The sequence below is a fragment of the Fusarium fujikuroi genome, chromosome FFUJ_chr05, assembly GCF_900079805.1.
Source record: "Fusarium fujikuroi IMI 58289 draft genome, chromosome FFUJ_chr05".
Lineage (NCBI taxonomy): Eukaryota > Fungi > Ascomycota > Sordariomycetes > Hypocreales > Nectriaceae > Fusarium > Fusarium fujikuroi.
Genome location: NC_036626.1, coordinates 2,850,941 through 2,865,543, shown reverse-complemented (window position 1 = coordinate 2,865,543; position 14,603 = coordinate 2,850,941). Strand labels below are relative to the sequence as shown.

The 14,603-nt window shown below is 50.1% G+C and overlaps 5 protein-coding genes; 1 reads left to right on the top strand and 4 right to left on the bottom strand.

Annotated features, from left to right (window-relative positions):
* Positions 1 to 1,366: 1,366 nt before the first annotated feature.
* Positions 1,367 to 2,368, bottom strand: FFUJ_07633 (uncharacterized protein; the record flags this gene model as incomplete). Its single annotated transcript, XM_023577908.1, has 1 exon — positions 1,367 to 2,368. One exon carries the CDS (start codon positions 2,366 to 2,368, stop codon positions 1,367 to 1,369), a length of 1,002 nt encoding a protein of 333 aa, XP_023430896.1.
* A 653-nt stretch (positions 2,369 to 3,021) lies between these two features.
* Positions 3,022 to 4,476, bottom strand: FFUJ_07632 (probable BCS1 protein precursor; the record flags this gene model as incomplete). Its single annotated transcript, XM_023577907.1, has 1 exon — positions 3,022 to 4,476. One exon carries the CDS (start codon positions 4,474 to 4,476, stop codon positions 3,022 to 3,024), a length of 1,455 nt encoding a protein of 484 aa, XP_023430895.1.
* Positions 4,477 to 7,431: 2,955 nt separating this feature from the next.
* On the top strand, positions 7,432 to 8,682 carry FFUJ_07631 (probable FBA1-fructose-bisphosphate aldolase; the record flags this gene model as incomplete). XM_023577905.1 has 4 exons in its annotated part: positions 7,432 to 7,539; positions 7,598 to 7,708; positions 7,763 to 8,536; positions 8,593 to 8,682. 4 exons carry the CDS (start codon positions 7,432 to 7,434, stop codon positions 8,680 to 8,682), a joined length of 1,083 nt encoding a protein of 360 aa, XP_023430894.1.
* A 613-nt stretch (positions 8,683 to 9,295) lies between these two features.
* Positions 9,296 to 10,637, bottom strand: FFUJ_07630 (probable KES1-involved in ergosterol biosynthesis; the record flags this gene model as incomplete). XM_023577904.1 has 2 exons in its annotated part: positions 9,296 to 10,474; positions 10,575 to 10,637. 2 exons carry the CDS (start codon positions 10,635 to 10,637, stop codon positions 9,296 to 9,298), a joined length of 1,242 nt encoding a protein of 413 aa, XP_023430893.1.
* A 1,237-nt stretch (positions 10,638 to 11,874) lies between these two features.
* On the bottom strand, positions 11,875 to 14,226 carry FFUJ_07629 (related to ankyrin 3; the record flags this gene model as incomplete). Its single annotated transcript, XM_023577903.1, has 1 exon — positions 11,875 to 14,226. One exon carries the CDS (start codon positions 14,224 to 14,226, stop codon positions 11,875 to 11,877), a length of 2,352 nt encoding a protein of 783 aa, XP_023430892.1.
* Positions 14,227 to 14,603: the final 377 nt, after the last annotated feature.

Below are 14,603 nucleotides of genomic sequence, written 5' to 3'. Positions count from 1 at the left end.
GGAATGGGAGGAGGGAAAATGTCTCGGGCTCACGGATATGTATACAAAACTTCTGTAAAAGGCTTGCTAGAAAAGTCGAGATAGAGTAGACGCTAGGTTAAGAGGCGACAGGATGGCAATTATGCCATCATCAAAGGGCCCGCCAGTCTAACGCAGGCGAGCGTAGGGTTCTGCATCCAGGAGTAGGGATCGACCCGCTCTTCATGGGTTCTCGAGAAGCTATCCTCGTTGGGTCTTATCTGCTGGTCACGGAGGTTGGGATGGCAGCGAGTAAGAGGCCTGTGGTACCCTGAAAGGATGGGCATATTCTGGACCTAGGATTCAAAGAACCCTAGTCTCACAAGGTAGAGACGTGTGACTGCGTATTTAGGCATCTTGTTCTGTAATTCTCATGTGTGTCTCTTCCATGTTGGGGAACTGCTGCTCTCTGGTTCCCTTGTAGAGACCCCCACACGAATCTGTATGTGGCTTCATTGCTTTTGGATCTATCGTTCTCGGATGCATTTGTGGCGTTGCAAACCTGGGGTTCCCTAAAACGCAATAACCACCGCTGATCACGACATCAAAATATCCCGCAGGAAGAGTTTGCAAACCATAAAAGTGGCACATCAGTGGAGATTTATTAGAGATTGCTAGCGTCAAGTACTGAAGCATCCTTGAAATGAACCCGAGAATGAGAGGGTGTTGTAGCAGGAGTTTAGATCTCAGCCGTGTAGAAAGAATTACCTAACTATAAGGTAGAGGCTGTAGGTTATTCGCTAGTCAAGATCCTGTTCGATTATGCTTCAGCTAAAGCAACCCTGATCAATTGTGCCATATTACCCGTGATGACGATTCTCAGCCAAAGACAACGCCAACATGGGATTTTCATTTTTTGACATCCAACATCCAATCACATTCTGTTTCAGTTTCAGACTGTCTAATCTAAATGTCAAGCTTTTCCAAGACACTATTTCACATGCCGAGCTAAGCTACAGACGCACGCTATAGTACCGCCGATTGTCCGGACCATCGGCGCCGTTGGCTCCACATTGCCGGATCCAAATGGCGGGCCGATTCCGTAATTCAATGGAAAGCAACGAAGATCAACAAATAGAACAAGTGGCATGGTTATATTTGAGACTCCGAGACGGAATATTGGAAGATATAAGATTCTGTTCTCGTCAACATAAGCTTGTCTTGTGATGCAGCCAGTACCCTTGGACGATTGCTTTCCTCGGGGGCTGAGGATGAAAAGGAATTCACTTAGTATGCATAAATTAACATTGAAGGAGAAGAAGAAGAAGAAGAAGGGAAAGAAGGGAATCTACTAGATCAGTCCTTTTGCAAGCTTCTTAGGTCTTACTCGGCTAGGTATATCCTCATCTTAGACCTCAACACCACCGAGTATCTCCTCAAAAATCTCCAAATTACCCTCACCTCTGCGATCACACACAGCAAACCAAACCTCTTCCCACCAGCCACCTTGGAACTCGGGCTCCTTCAGCACCTCCAGCCAACAACGAGCGACCTCCTCCGGCGGGTTCCTAAACGCTCCGCATCCCAAGGCGCCAAGTACAAGCAAGCCGTGGTTTCGCCGTGCTGCCATTCGAAGGCATAATCTCATCTTGAGTTTGGTGAGATCGCGATCAGAACGATGTGCGTAGGTTTTGCTGGCTACGGGACCTTTGAGCGTATTCAACACAATGTCCCTGACAGGCGGTGTGCGTAGGGCTGCGATGCTGAGAACGCTGACGACGGGTAAATCCTGGGCTTGGATAGTAGGCATGAGAAGTCCGTGTCCAGTTTCCTGGTCGGAGCGGATAATGACAACATCGGGGGTGTAGATACCCATGCGTTGCCTCCATGGGTAATATCTTTTGTCTAGCGAAAGAGACAGCGAACTTCGATAGCATAGCGCTTCTTCTTGAGCACGCGCTCCTTTCAACCATCCTCCACCCGGGCTGACATGGCTTGCCATATTCAGCACGGCAACGCGACCTGATGCGGGTCCTTTGAGATCCGCAAGGTGTATAGCCGCATTGAAACTGTCATCGTTGGAAATCCTAATAATTGCTTTCCCTGATGGTGTCCGTCTGGGACATTCGGCAGCCGTAAGGGGAGGTAGTTGGTGGATCTCGAGCTTCTCTGATCTGTAAGGGTCGAGATTCGGCAATTGAGAAATGATACCAGGGAGGACTGTCAGCGTTTCCTTGGCTATAGCTGCCAGCGCAACGCCGCGTCTGTATGGATCGTCTCGTCTACTTCTGGGTGGATAAGGGTGCTGGTTTGATGAAGCCCCTCTTGCTTGAGATGTTGAAGCAACTGGTCGTGATGGCCTGGACTTTATCCACGCATCAAGCGTTCGCTGACCTCTGTTGGACGACATTGGATGAGGGCCTTTCTGGAATTTTGATTCAGGATAATTTGAGACGTGCGTTAAAATGGCTAGGGGAGGAAAGCAAACTTAGGACCTCGACCGTAAATGACAAAAAGGCTAAGGTAAGTTAGCATAGTTGAGCCTAAATTTAGTAGAAACTTAGGATACCTTTTGCTAGGTTTGTTTTGATGCCTTGTATTAAGTTCCGGTGTTTTCTTGCTCTCTGAGTAATGGCTGGTCGGAATTTTATTTTGCAGCTTGTGAGGTTGAAGCTGATGACTGAGTCTATATCCGCCGTGGGTGAGCTCAGATGAAATACTAGGCAACAGTGGCCCCAACTAACATCTATTTACCAAAAAACTCCAAACCACGATAAAGTCACGAGCCTGGACAAGCATGAGGGGAACTAAAATTGTCTGCAATTGGTCGGCATATCATTCCAGGAGTCATTAGGTTTTACAGATAAATCATCCTGTCATCCATTCAGCAGTAGCATAGGATTTGTGCCGCAGAAGGCAGTAAACTCCTTTCCTAAGCCTCGTGTTCACTACACGTACCGATACACATATATTTACACATTTTTTCGTTCAAGCTCCTATCCAGGGTATCAAAACAGCCAATCATATGTTACATATTCATACAAATTGCAAGTGCTCATGCAATCACGCTGGTGTCTTGATTGCTCCCTCTGGGACCTCATTCGAAGCCTCAAACTTTCGGGGGATGAGACCATCAGCGTCATTAATAGCTCCCTCCATATTGTCCTTGTGGAACAGGAACAATCCTTGAATTGCTGCTGTGCTTGTGTGACGATTCGATGGTTTGCCATCAGCTCCAACGCCAAAAAGACCAAGCTCTTGGAGCCTGTTGAGAAATCGTTCTCTGCCGGAATGATCTTTATCGACATCACCGTAGAATCGATCCCACATCTGAGCAGCCTGGAAGTGTGTGGCCTCGCCGATTCGAAGCATCAAATCTACACGGCCAGGTCGGATGAGCGCGGCATCGAGACGGTCAACGTGGTTGGTTGTCAGGAACGCAATGCGCTCCTCGCCAGCAGCAACACCGTCGAGAGCGTTTAAGAGGCCGGAGAAGGTAACAGTAGCACCACTATAGCCATCAGAGTCTCGCTGACGCCGGTTCACGAATGCTGCATCTGCATCTTCCAGCAGAAGCAAGCTCCTCTTGGGAAGTTTTGTAAGGAGATAGGCTAGCTTGTCATCCGTCATGCCCATCTCGCTGAGGTTGATCATGGCCACGCTAAAGTCCAGCTCTCCTGCAAGGGCTTGAATGAAAGATGTCTTTCCACTGCCCGGAGGACCATACAGCAGATAGCCTCTTCGGTAGGGAATACCCCGATCCACATACCATTGTTGACGGTTCAGAAAGTCTTTTACGTCACCCACGATACTCTCTTTGACGCCGTCATCCAGGATGACGGAACCCAATGGTCGCTTCTTTCTTGGATCGCCCAGCGGTACCCAGTCCATTCCTCGAGCCGAGTACACAATAGTCTTCCCTTCATTCGCCTTGGCAGCCAACTGATGCGCCTCGCTGAAAACTGCCTCAAAAACATGCCGATGCGCCCATAACGTAGTCAATTGAACAATCTCGTGTGGTTCGCCAGTATTCATATTCGCCGTATTGTGCTTTTCTCTGTTCACAGCAATGTACGCATTGCCGAACTTGACGATATGTCGTCCGAAACCCGGTTGTAGGAAGAAGTGCGCATTCTGGGGTCCACTAACCCCAGCCGTTCGAGATGCAGTCGTCGTCGTAACAGAGAGATTATGTATTCGTGTGAGGCGAGAAGCAATGAAGCCTGGGTGTTCGCGGGGTTGTGATAACCATGCTAAGATCCATGGGTATGCGGGATCTTGCTTGCTGATCTCGACATTGACGAGCAGGCGACGACGAGCAGCTCCGAGTGCAGAAATTGCGCCTTTTCGTGCAAATGCTGCGACTGCTCCAAGTGATGCAAGACCGATCCCACCAGCGAAGAGCGGGTTCTCAAACAGGGCGTTGATGTTGAGTCCTGAAGTTGCTGCTGCAGGTGGTGCCGTTTTTTCGGCGTTCGGAAAGCTTTTGAGAGCTTCCTTGAGGGTTTCCTCGTCCATTTTCAGCGAAGAAGTGGTTTTATGGGTGGTTTAGAAGACGGCGCTGAGCTTTCCCCATTGATTCTGGTCGGCAGAGCCCGAGAGAGGGCATCGGTACGATTAGTTGACGACGTTTTGGTGACGCTCGAGATGATGTTGACTCGGCGACCCTCTTTTTTCTACGCTGCACGTGAATGAGATCCAATCTTCATATTGCCGACAACGATAAGATATAGTATCGGATTTTAAACTATAATTAAATAAATAAAAAGTATCAGGGTCGGTACTAAGTCTTAGGTTATGTATTCTATGATGTGGTTGTGATATTGACAATTCGTGGACAAGTGACTCCCCACCTGGTGTTTGCCACCAAAAACGCCAGACATTATGTATAGGGTATTCTGTAGGTAAGTATATCTGAGATTAAAGTTAGGTTATACTACTTATGTTGTTGTTCTCTATTAGGTACCCATGTAAAGAGCTACGGTAAGAAACTGATAGTTATATATTTAAAATTCATATTATCGCTCTGTCCTTGAGGTAGTTGGTTGACTTGATTCAATGCTTTATTTCGATAAAAACTAAAATACAGAAATGATAAAAATTACTTTGAGCTTCATTATCACCAGATACTCGGTATGAAGTATTAGTGCGACGTTCCAAGCAACTGAGCTACGGAAGCTAATCAGTTGTTCTTGAAGGGCCTCCTACTTCTACAAGCTTAAGATCGATTTTGCCGAACTGACTGACGATAAGTAGCAACTCGTTAGCTAATCCAACAGTTTAGTTGTAAGTGGGGGAGCAGGATATTGGTGTGAGCTTCATGGAGTTCTGGAACCTCGCAGCCTAGGCGGGGTTGAAGGACGGATGGAGGGACCGGTGGGGGTAAGACCTCGAAACCACAGCTTCTCTTTGTATGGGCCAGTTCCTCGATGCGATGTATCTTCGGGTGGATGGGCTAGATGGGATCTTGACTGCTTGACCAGATCCGCTGAGGGATTAGACTACTCGGGATTGTAATTGGGTGGCTTTCTAGCTTTCTTAAAACGCAAACTGCGTGACGTAAATAGTGACAAGTTTATGACCATGTCCAACTGGCGTGGCATGCATTGTCCTGTCGATCGAGCAGAATTTGCAAAATCTGCATTCGCCATTTCTGGGTTGGACATTCGGTATCAGCCGGGAAGGAATGTCGAAATTGGACATGAGAAGCATTGATTCGAATTGCTGATCCGAGTTTGCCTCGTCCTTGTCATGATGAATATGGAACTGTGGTTCGGTGTTAGATCACCGAGACCATGTTTGGTTGACCACCCCACAAGATGATGTCGAAGCTCCACCAATTCAACTGCGATCATGATTTCCAGCTAAGATTACTCAAATTGAGTTCAATATGAATGATATTGCTGGGGAGCACGTTTCAACGATGCGCAAACCTTGCATTGTACGAGAATGACCGAGAAGTGGTTGTCGTCGGCAATGCAACCGCGGCGGCGCATTGGTTCATATGATTGGCCTCAGCTTCGTGGCTTTGGAGATTTGGTCCATGAGCATCAGCGGAAGTTAGCCTAGAACATCCACAGCCATGAACCATGGCGCTTCCAGCCAACCGTGATGCTCATGATATCCAAGTATGCGGGGAAGATGGGGTCACACGAGAATCAGAGTCAGTAATTGCTAAAAAGTGAGAGTGATGAGCCCGATCAATGGTCTCCAAGGGACAGGCCGTCCCGCATGTTCCCGTCGAGTGCCCCGAAGCATCGGCTGCGGTAGGAATAGCTCTCGGCACAGAGGAGAGGATGCTTAGGACGGGAGACATCATATAAGTCGGCTGCCCCTCCCTCCCTCCCTCCATGCTGATGTTTTTCATCTTTGAATCCTGACAGTTCTTTCCACTCTCGTCATTACCGACATCATCGCTGGGTCGCCTGTCTAACTGCCAAAAGTGTGTAAGTCGCATTACTCTCCACTGTCACCTACCGAGCCCAATCCCATCCACTGTATTTGCTCTCCAACGGCACCGCTGTGTCGGCGCCCCCACTTTACCACCGAGCAGACGCTCAACAACGTCAGAGAGCTCCCGCTAGCTACCTCGAGTGAGCTTGCTGGGGGAGCGATTTTCTGGACAAAGTCTTGGTCTGACGAGGATGTGTGAACCGGGCTGTCCTATAGCGGAGACGAGGTGGACAACATGATAGAGTCAAGAGTCGTGAGAGGAAGAGACAGTAGCGCAGAGGCCGAGAGAAGGCCAGAGAAAACATATCGGCCGCGGAGCCACCGGAGAGCCACCGGGAATCGGAGCAGCCGTAGGGGACCTGAGACTCGAGAGCCTGAAATGGGTTGAGGTGTGCGGTGAACAAGATTGAGCGTTTCCTGATGAGGCGACAATCTCAATCGTCTCACTGGATGGCGCGGTGAATCGTCCAACAGTCTCAGCCCATTCCACAGTTCTAAAGCCTCACGGAACTCAATTCACGGCCCGTCAGTATCAGACGATTCGCGACGTATCTCCGTTCTCGCCAATCGAGGAGCAGCATGCTGCAAGATGCATTAGACGAGCGTTCCTGGCGAGATGAGAAAAAGATCCGCGGTCTTATCATGGCCTCTCTTTATGCCTCACCGACACAGCTGTTGGATGTTGTAAACAGCTCATGGCCTCAATCTGATGAACTCATTCTGGCCCGCACAGAGCATCTCTCGGCAAGAGCGTCAGAATTGCCCCTCCCTGCCCCTCCAAAACGCCGTAACTGCCACTGTAGCTACCCCTTGCCGTGTTCTGTTTTTTTTTGGCTTTATTTATCGATAACGATCAAACAGAGTGGGATTGAAAACCCCGCTATACCCCCTCCTTCGTCATTGCTCTGCTCCTCTTCATTCATAACTGACAGACTTTCTTGCTCAATAGACTTTTTTTCTTCTACATTTTTCATCTCAACCTAAATCTTCTATTCAACCTAAGCTTCATAAACAGCAACAATGGGTGTCCAAGAAGTCCTTAGCCGCAAGACTGGTGTCATCGTTGGTGACGATGTGCTCCGACTCTTCGAGTACGCTCGCGAGCACAAGTTCGCCATTCCCGCCATTGTATGTCTCAACCGTTAAAAAACAACGCAAACCGTCGCAACTAACACAAATATCATAGAACGTCACCTCCTCCTCCACCGTCGTTGCTGCCCTCGAGGCCGCCCGCGACAACAAGGCTCCCGTCATCCTCCAGTTCTCTCAGGGTGGTGCCGCCTACTTCGCTGGCAAGGTATGTTCCCCAACAAATTTTCCATTCGCATCAATATACTGACGCACTCTCCAGGGTGTGAGCAACACCGACCAGGCCGCTTCCATTGCTGGCTCTATCGCCGCTGCCCACTACGTCCGCTCGCTCGCTCCCACCTACGGCATCCCCGTCGTCCTTCACACCGACCACTGCGCCAAGAAGCTTCTCCCTTGGCTCGATGGCATGCTCGATGCCGACGAGGCTTACTTCAAGGAGAAGGGCGAGCCCCTCTTCTCCTCTCACATGATCGACCTCTCTGAGGAGCCCGTCGAGTGGAACATTGAGACCACCGCCAAGTACCTCAAGCGCGCTGCCCCCATGAAGCAGTGGCTCGAGATGGAGATTGGTATCACCGGTGGTGAGGAGGATGGTGTCAACAACGAGGATGTTGACAACAACTCTCTCTACACCCAGCCGGAGGATATCCTCAACATCTACAACACTCTCTCCCCCATCTCCCCCTATTTCTCTATCGCCGCTGGCTTCGGTAATGTCCACGGTGTTTACAAGCCCGGCAACGTCAAGCTCCACCCCGAGCTTCTCGGCAAGCACCAGGCTCACGTCAAGGAGGCCCTCAAGTCCGACAACGACAAGCCCGTCTTCTTCGTCTTCCACGGTGGCTCCGGCTCCTCCAAGAAGGAGTACCTTGACGCCATTGGCTTCGGTGTTGTCAAGGTTAACGTCGACACTGACATGCAGTTCGCTTACTGCTCCGGTATCCGAGACTACATGGTCAACAAGCGCGAGTACGTCAACACCACCGTCGGCAACCCCGATGGCGAGGACAAGCCCAACAAGAAGTACTTCGACGTAAGTTCTCACCGCATCACTGTATATGTATCATAATGTACTAACGCTATGTCTAGCCCCGTGTCTGGGTCCGTGAGGGTGAGAAGACCATGTCCAAGCGTGTTGCCGAGGCTCTCCAGGACTTCAACACTGCCAACCAGCTATAAATATCGATAAGAGACGATAACTGGTTCTAATGATATCCCAACTGCGGCACAATTCATAAGTATCGTTTGGAAAAGAAAAAGAGGGATTTAGAAAATGCCCTCACCTTGGTTCCGACACAACATAGCAGTGTTTAGTTGCAGGGGCGTTACGAGGCGACGAAAGTAGTAAAATTAATGAAGAAAAAAATTGACGACGTACAAACAGCCTGAGTGTTCTGTACTACAATGGAAATATGTGATTTCAAGGTAGAAACGACTTTAGGCCGGTAAATTGATATAGGGTCTTGCAACAATGCGACTTCTGGATGTGGATGACTAGATACCAACTTAGAAAACATGAAAAAATCATGTCATTAATCGTAGAACATATATAGCCTGTTAATTATTATACAAACCAACCGTGTGAGTCTCCCGTGGTTCGTCGCGGAATGCCTCTTGTACCAGAGAACATTTACCGAGCGCCGTGTATTCTAACCCATGTCCATGCCCGTCTCTTTTGGTTTAACTTTGCACCTTTACACGCATGATCTTGGTGATTTGTGTGTTATGCACTGCACAATCACCATTTCCCGTTCCTATTTCTCATCTTGCTTTGGTATCTTGTTTGGCGTGCCTATCGACCAAGAAGCTCCTTCTCCAACTGGGCTATAGCATCCTCCGAGAGCTGCTGGGCAGCGCGAGCATCAGCCTTGGTCTTGTCGAATCGCCAGAGACCACCAGTCTTATCAGCCTCTCCATCAGTAGGTACACCAACGAGCATGCCGAGCTGCTCGAGGACAGAGTCTCGACCCTCCACAGCGGTGAAGTACTGACGGTCCCAGGTTCGCCCCTCAGACTTCTCCTTGGTGCGCATGTTACGCTGGGCATTCTCAATCTTACCCTTCTCAGCACCTGTGGTGTCCATGTCACCCTTCTGGATAGCATCAGCAACGCGAGACCAGGCGCGTCGGGACTCGAGAGGGTGTTGTTGATCGATAGGGGCAACCTTGAGCTCAGTCTGAGCAGTGTTGACGGCGTCGTAGGTGCTCACAAGAGTCGACTTGGAGTTAGATTTGGCAGGTCCTGAGTAGATCTCGAGGGCCTTGTTCCACTGGCCAGTGACATTGTAAAGAACATCCTTCTCCTTGCCCGTAGGATAGACGCTGGCGACGATGGTGTTCTTCTTTCCTGAGAGCCACCCCTTGCCGCTGTAGTCAATCTTGGCAGTGAAGCCACTGGAACTAGTGATGTGGCTTGAGCCATCAAGCTCGACAAAAGGAGCACCAAAGATCAGACCCTCGATATGGAGACCAGGGAGGGTAATGAGGTACGATTCGATCTCTCCAGAAGGAAGAGGAACTCGTAGGACAGCGTGGCCGATCTGCTTGACAATGATGGTGCTCTTGAAAGTGGCCTTCTGAGCATTATAACCCTCAAGCTCGATACCAGTCTTGTCGTTGCGGATGCAGTAGGCGGTAGCAGGAGGATGGTGGCTGACCTGCTCTGAGACAAGGGTGGTCTCGCCAGCTTCGTCGGACCAGGTACCGAGGAAAAGCTCACCCAAGAAAGGGTTCAGAGGCTTCTTTTCGTTTCCAAACTGCTCACTTCGGCTGGCGTACTGGTGTTTCAGAGTCGAGAGGAACCACTTGAGGACGAGCATAGTTCGCTTGGCGGGATCAGACTCGACAGCTGGGGCGGTCAGGACGGGAGGGTGCGTAGCCCAGTACGCAGAGAATTCGGTGAGAGACTGAGAGGACAGGATGAAGGGAGGCGCGGTGAGAGAAGATAGATCGCCATTGAAGGAAGCGATGGACTATTAGAGCACGTCGCAAAGACGAGGTCAGCTACTGTCATCACCCAAATACGAATCGCTCCAAGCATGCAAAAGCATGGAGTTAGACATCTATATCTACCTTGAGGAAGGCGGACCAGCTGCCGCTGTTGGCCTGAGCGGCTGGGGCTGTAGAAGAGGACATGATTGTTTATTTGCGCCGTGTGTAGAAAATTCGAGGAGTGAAAAGGGAGGGTTTGCGACGGGACAGGAGATTTTGAAGGCGGTCTCGTGTACAGTAGCAGTAGCGTAGCAGTTGACGAGGGGCCGATTGCGGATTGCGGGGTTGTAGAAGCAGGGGGGGGGACAGCTAAAAGCTCAGGACGAGCCAGACAAGATGGAGCACGCGGGGCCGGCCTGGGCTGGGTGATACACTGCAGATGAAGGGCTCGATTGGGGCCTGCTATTTATTATCAATGACGGAGGCAGCGCAATTCAAGTGTTGGATATAAATAAGGGCTCCAAGCTTGGCGAGATCTTGTAACGGTGAATTTGATTGAGCTAGCCGTCTTGTAGAAGTGAAGTGGGACTAGGCTTCAAAACTGAAAGGGATACAAGACAAGAAAGAATATGATGAAGAAGAGATTACATTGGCCAAATGTTGAGCTTCTATTGCTTTCTTGGCTGCAGATCACGAGACCTATAGACAGCACAACTCATCATAACCTTGCCAGTAGTAGAATTGAGAGGCGTCCATCATCAACTCTTCCGTTGAGCACTGCCTCGCCCATCATCACTCGTGCCTATTACGTCAACACTTGAACGCCGTCATGACGTCCCGTATTCGTATGCACCAATAGCTTGTTAGTGGTTAGGCCGAGAGGTCCTGCTCACGACTGATGGCAATTTATCAATTGATTACCTAGGTAGTTAATTAATCTCACCATCACGTCATTTTTTTCTTCTTTTTTTTTTTTTTGAAACCCGTTCGAACGGCGCGGTAGTTTGCCGTCGTTGCAGTAAGTAATTTCGCATTTCATGACTTTTCGTATCCGTAACTGTCACTCAGCTGCCTCTCGCTTTAGGTAATGGACATGGGACATTGCTAGGGCGGAAAAGCTTAGCTATTGCACAGCGCAGCACGTGGATCCGGATATAGAGGACTATGCATGGGTTTATATCAACGTGCACAGCATTCGACGATACATGACTTACACTCCGCTCGCGGCTTTTGTTCACGGCTGATGCAAGTAGTCATAAATAATGCATGTTACAAACAAACACTAAACATGAATACTATCTCGCCAAATTATAACAATTCTTTTGTGGTATCTCATCGAGCCCAAACCCAAACCCATAGTAAATACAGGGATACAGTTCCGCCGTCCAGCCATTACTCCATCCATGAAATCATAACCTTATCGCCGAGTATTACACCAAAGTCAATTATACTTCCATCCCTCAATTAACTCCGCGACCTTGTCCAGACCTCTTTGCATGGCCATGCCAGCTGGTGTGCCCTGTCGATAACCTCCAGTTCCGTCTCTGTCCTCCCAGGCATCCCACACCGCGTTTGCGTGGTACTGTCGAGCACCCTTCTCAAGCAACATCCTCACACCCCCGATGTGCCCGCGAAGAGCCGCGTAGTGAAGGGCTGTAGCGCCCCGATCGTTCTGATGGTTCACGTCAATTCCCTGCTGTAGCAAGAGCTTAAGGGTTGCTTGGTTTGCCGATGCCTGGAAGAGAATCGTATCACCATGTGTTGTTAAAGCGTGCGTATTTGCACCGAGCCGAAGAAGCAACCTGACTGTTAAGATGTGCCCATGAGATGCAGCAACGGAGAGAGGTGTCCGACCAGGGAAGATGGTGCTCTCGAGGGAGGCGCCATAGGACACAAGCCGCAGTATGATCTCGTCTCGTGCGTGCTGAGCGGCGACGTGAATCGGTGTCGTCTGTGGCTCAGGTACTAGGTATTCTTTACTACCCTTCGAAGGGAACATGGATGACACCTGCATACCCGCCCCCAGCTCTAGGAGTGCCGTGACAAGGTCAACATCGCCCATCTTGACTGCGTGAGAGAGAATGCTCATCCCGTCCGGCCCAACTCGCTCCACATCAGCACCGAGTCTGATCAAGCGAAAGATGCTTTGCGCATTGCCAAGCTTGGCTGCCACGAGGAGAGGAGTTTCGCCTGTCTTATCCAAGATATCAACGGGTGCGCCTGCATCAAACAACAGCTGCAGGATGTGAGGTTTGTCCTTGTGGGCCGCCATATGCATCGCTGAATATCCAGAGTGTCCTTGAGTGGCTGCTGGATCGGCTCCATGGGCGATGAGATATCGCACAGTTTCGTCATGTCCTGTGGATGCTGCTGCCAGTAAAGGTGTGTTTCCGTTGCGGCTAGGCAGATTTGGGTCTGCACCGCTATCTAGAAGAACAGCGGTGATAGCTGTGCAACGAGAGTTGATGGCCATTGTGAGGGGAGTATGCTCGCGGAGTACGCGATCAACGTTTGCTCCTCGAGATATCAACACCTGGGAGAACTCTTGGTTGCGCATTGCGATAGCCATGTGGAGTGCTGTCTTCCCATCTGGTAATCGCACCTCTAGATCTGCACCAGCTTGTACGAGCTTTGTTGCCGCGGACCAGCGGCTATGCTGAATTGCCACGAGAAGTGGTGTCTGGCCATCATAATCGACAAGGTTGACTTCGGCGCCTGCATCGATGAGAACTGGGAGCGTTTCATCGTCGACGACATCTGAAGCAGCCGAGAGGTGTAGGGCTGAGCACCCATCGTTATCGATAGCATTGACGCGGGCTTTCATGTGAATCACAAGAGTCGCAAATTGTTCCGAAAATCCGCACCTGATCCCTCTCATCAATGCTGTATGACCATCAGTAGTTGGCTCGTCAACATCTGCGCCAGCGACAATGAGAAAAGCAGCGATTAGCATATGGCCTTTGTCGAAAGCACGATGCAGCGGGGAGAGCATTGAACCAGCCAACATTATGTTGGGGTCTGCGCGTTCGAGAAGGATGTGAAAGACAGCTGTCTCATCGCTCCGTTCAATGGCGTTGTGCAGTTCATTTGCGGCATCCTTGGTTCGCACGTAATTGACTCCTGGTGGTGGTACAAGGGTATCAAGTAGGACTTGAATCTCGGCAGAGTCGCTGACTCTAGGTAACACGACAGATTGTTGGTTTGGCGCTGTGAACTTTCGAGCAAGGCTCCGTAGTGCCTCATCTACTCCAATATCTGGCTCAATCACACGCCTCCTGTTGTCATTTTCCCCGAAGTTATAACCGGCACTACTAAGAGTTAGCCTTGAACCAGTGCACCTAGAAAAGAAGGTTACTTGCCGTGTCGCAGCGTTGAGGAGGGTATGGAGAGACGCTTGGTGAGTGCGCAGCCGCGCAAGGTACTCTTTCAATGCTGCTTCGTTCCAGACAATGATAAGCTGCGGTTCGCTGAGGTGAATGCCGCTGTCCCTATCTGGACCCTTTATGCGCTTCAGTGCTGCCCTCAGCTCATGCACATCCTTGGAAACGGAATAGACGAATTCGTTGTTTGATGCCCGAACACTTTCTGTGCCACCTTCAATCGACCGGCTGAGTTCGTGCAACCTGTCAAGCGCATTTGTGATCGCGCGACACTCCTTGGCGAGCGAAGCCAACGTAACTGGGCTGGTATTGAGACAATTAGAGATACCCCTACACTCCTCAGAAAGTTGCTCGCATATGTCAATCAAATCCTGCAGGTCTGCCTTCTCGACCCGACTCTGAAGTTGATCCATCCTTGGAGAAGAACAAAATTTGGTGGCAGTTGGTCGACTTAGAAATGCCAAAGTAGTACAAGCCACCAAACGAGATCAGACTCGAGCAGGAAACTCGGGGGGTAATGTACGATTTGACAGCTGCAAATACTTCCGTAAGCTTGCGGTTCCTGCAGAGAGCGGACCAAGCCCGTGCTTTCTTTCGCCTTGGCCGTGCTGAAATTCGTGCGCTACGCAGCAAAGCAAAGCAAAAGGAAGAGTTGAAGCCTCAACTCAAATCGACTCAGCGCAGGAGAGTGACGACGGCGCGGGCTCTATTTGCTGCACACCGTCGTCACATATTGAGACCATGCAATCCACAGAGTACAGTCACAAGAGGCTAAAGAGGTTCCGAAGAA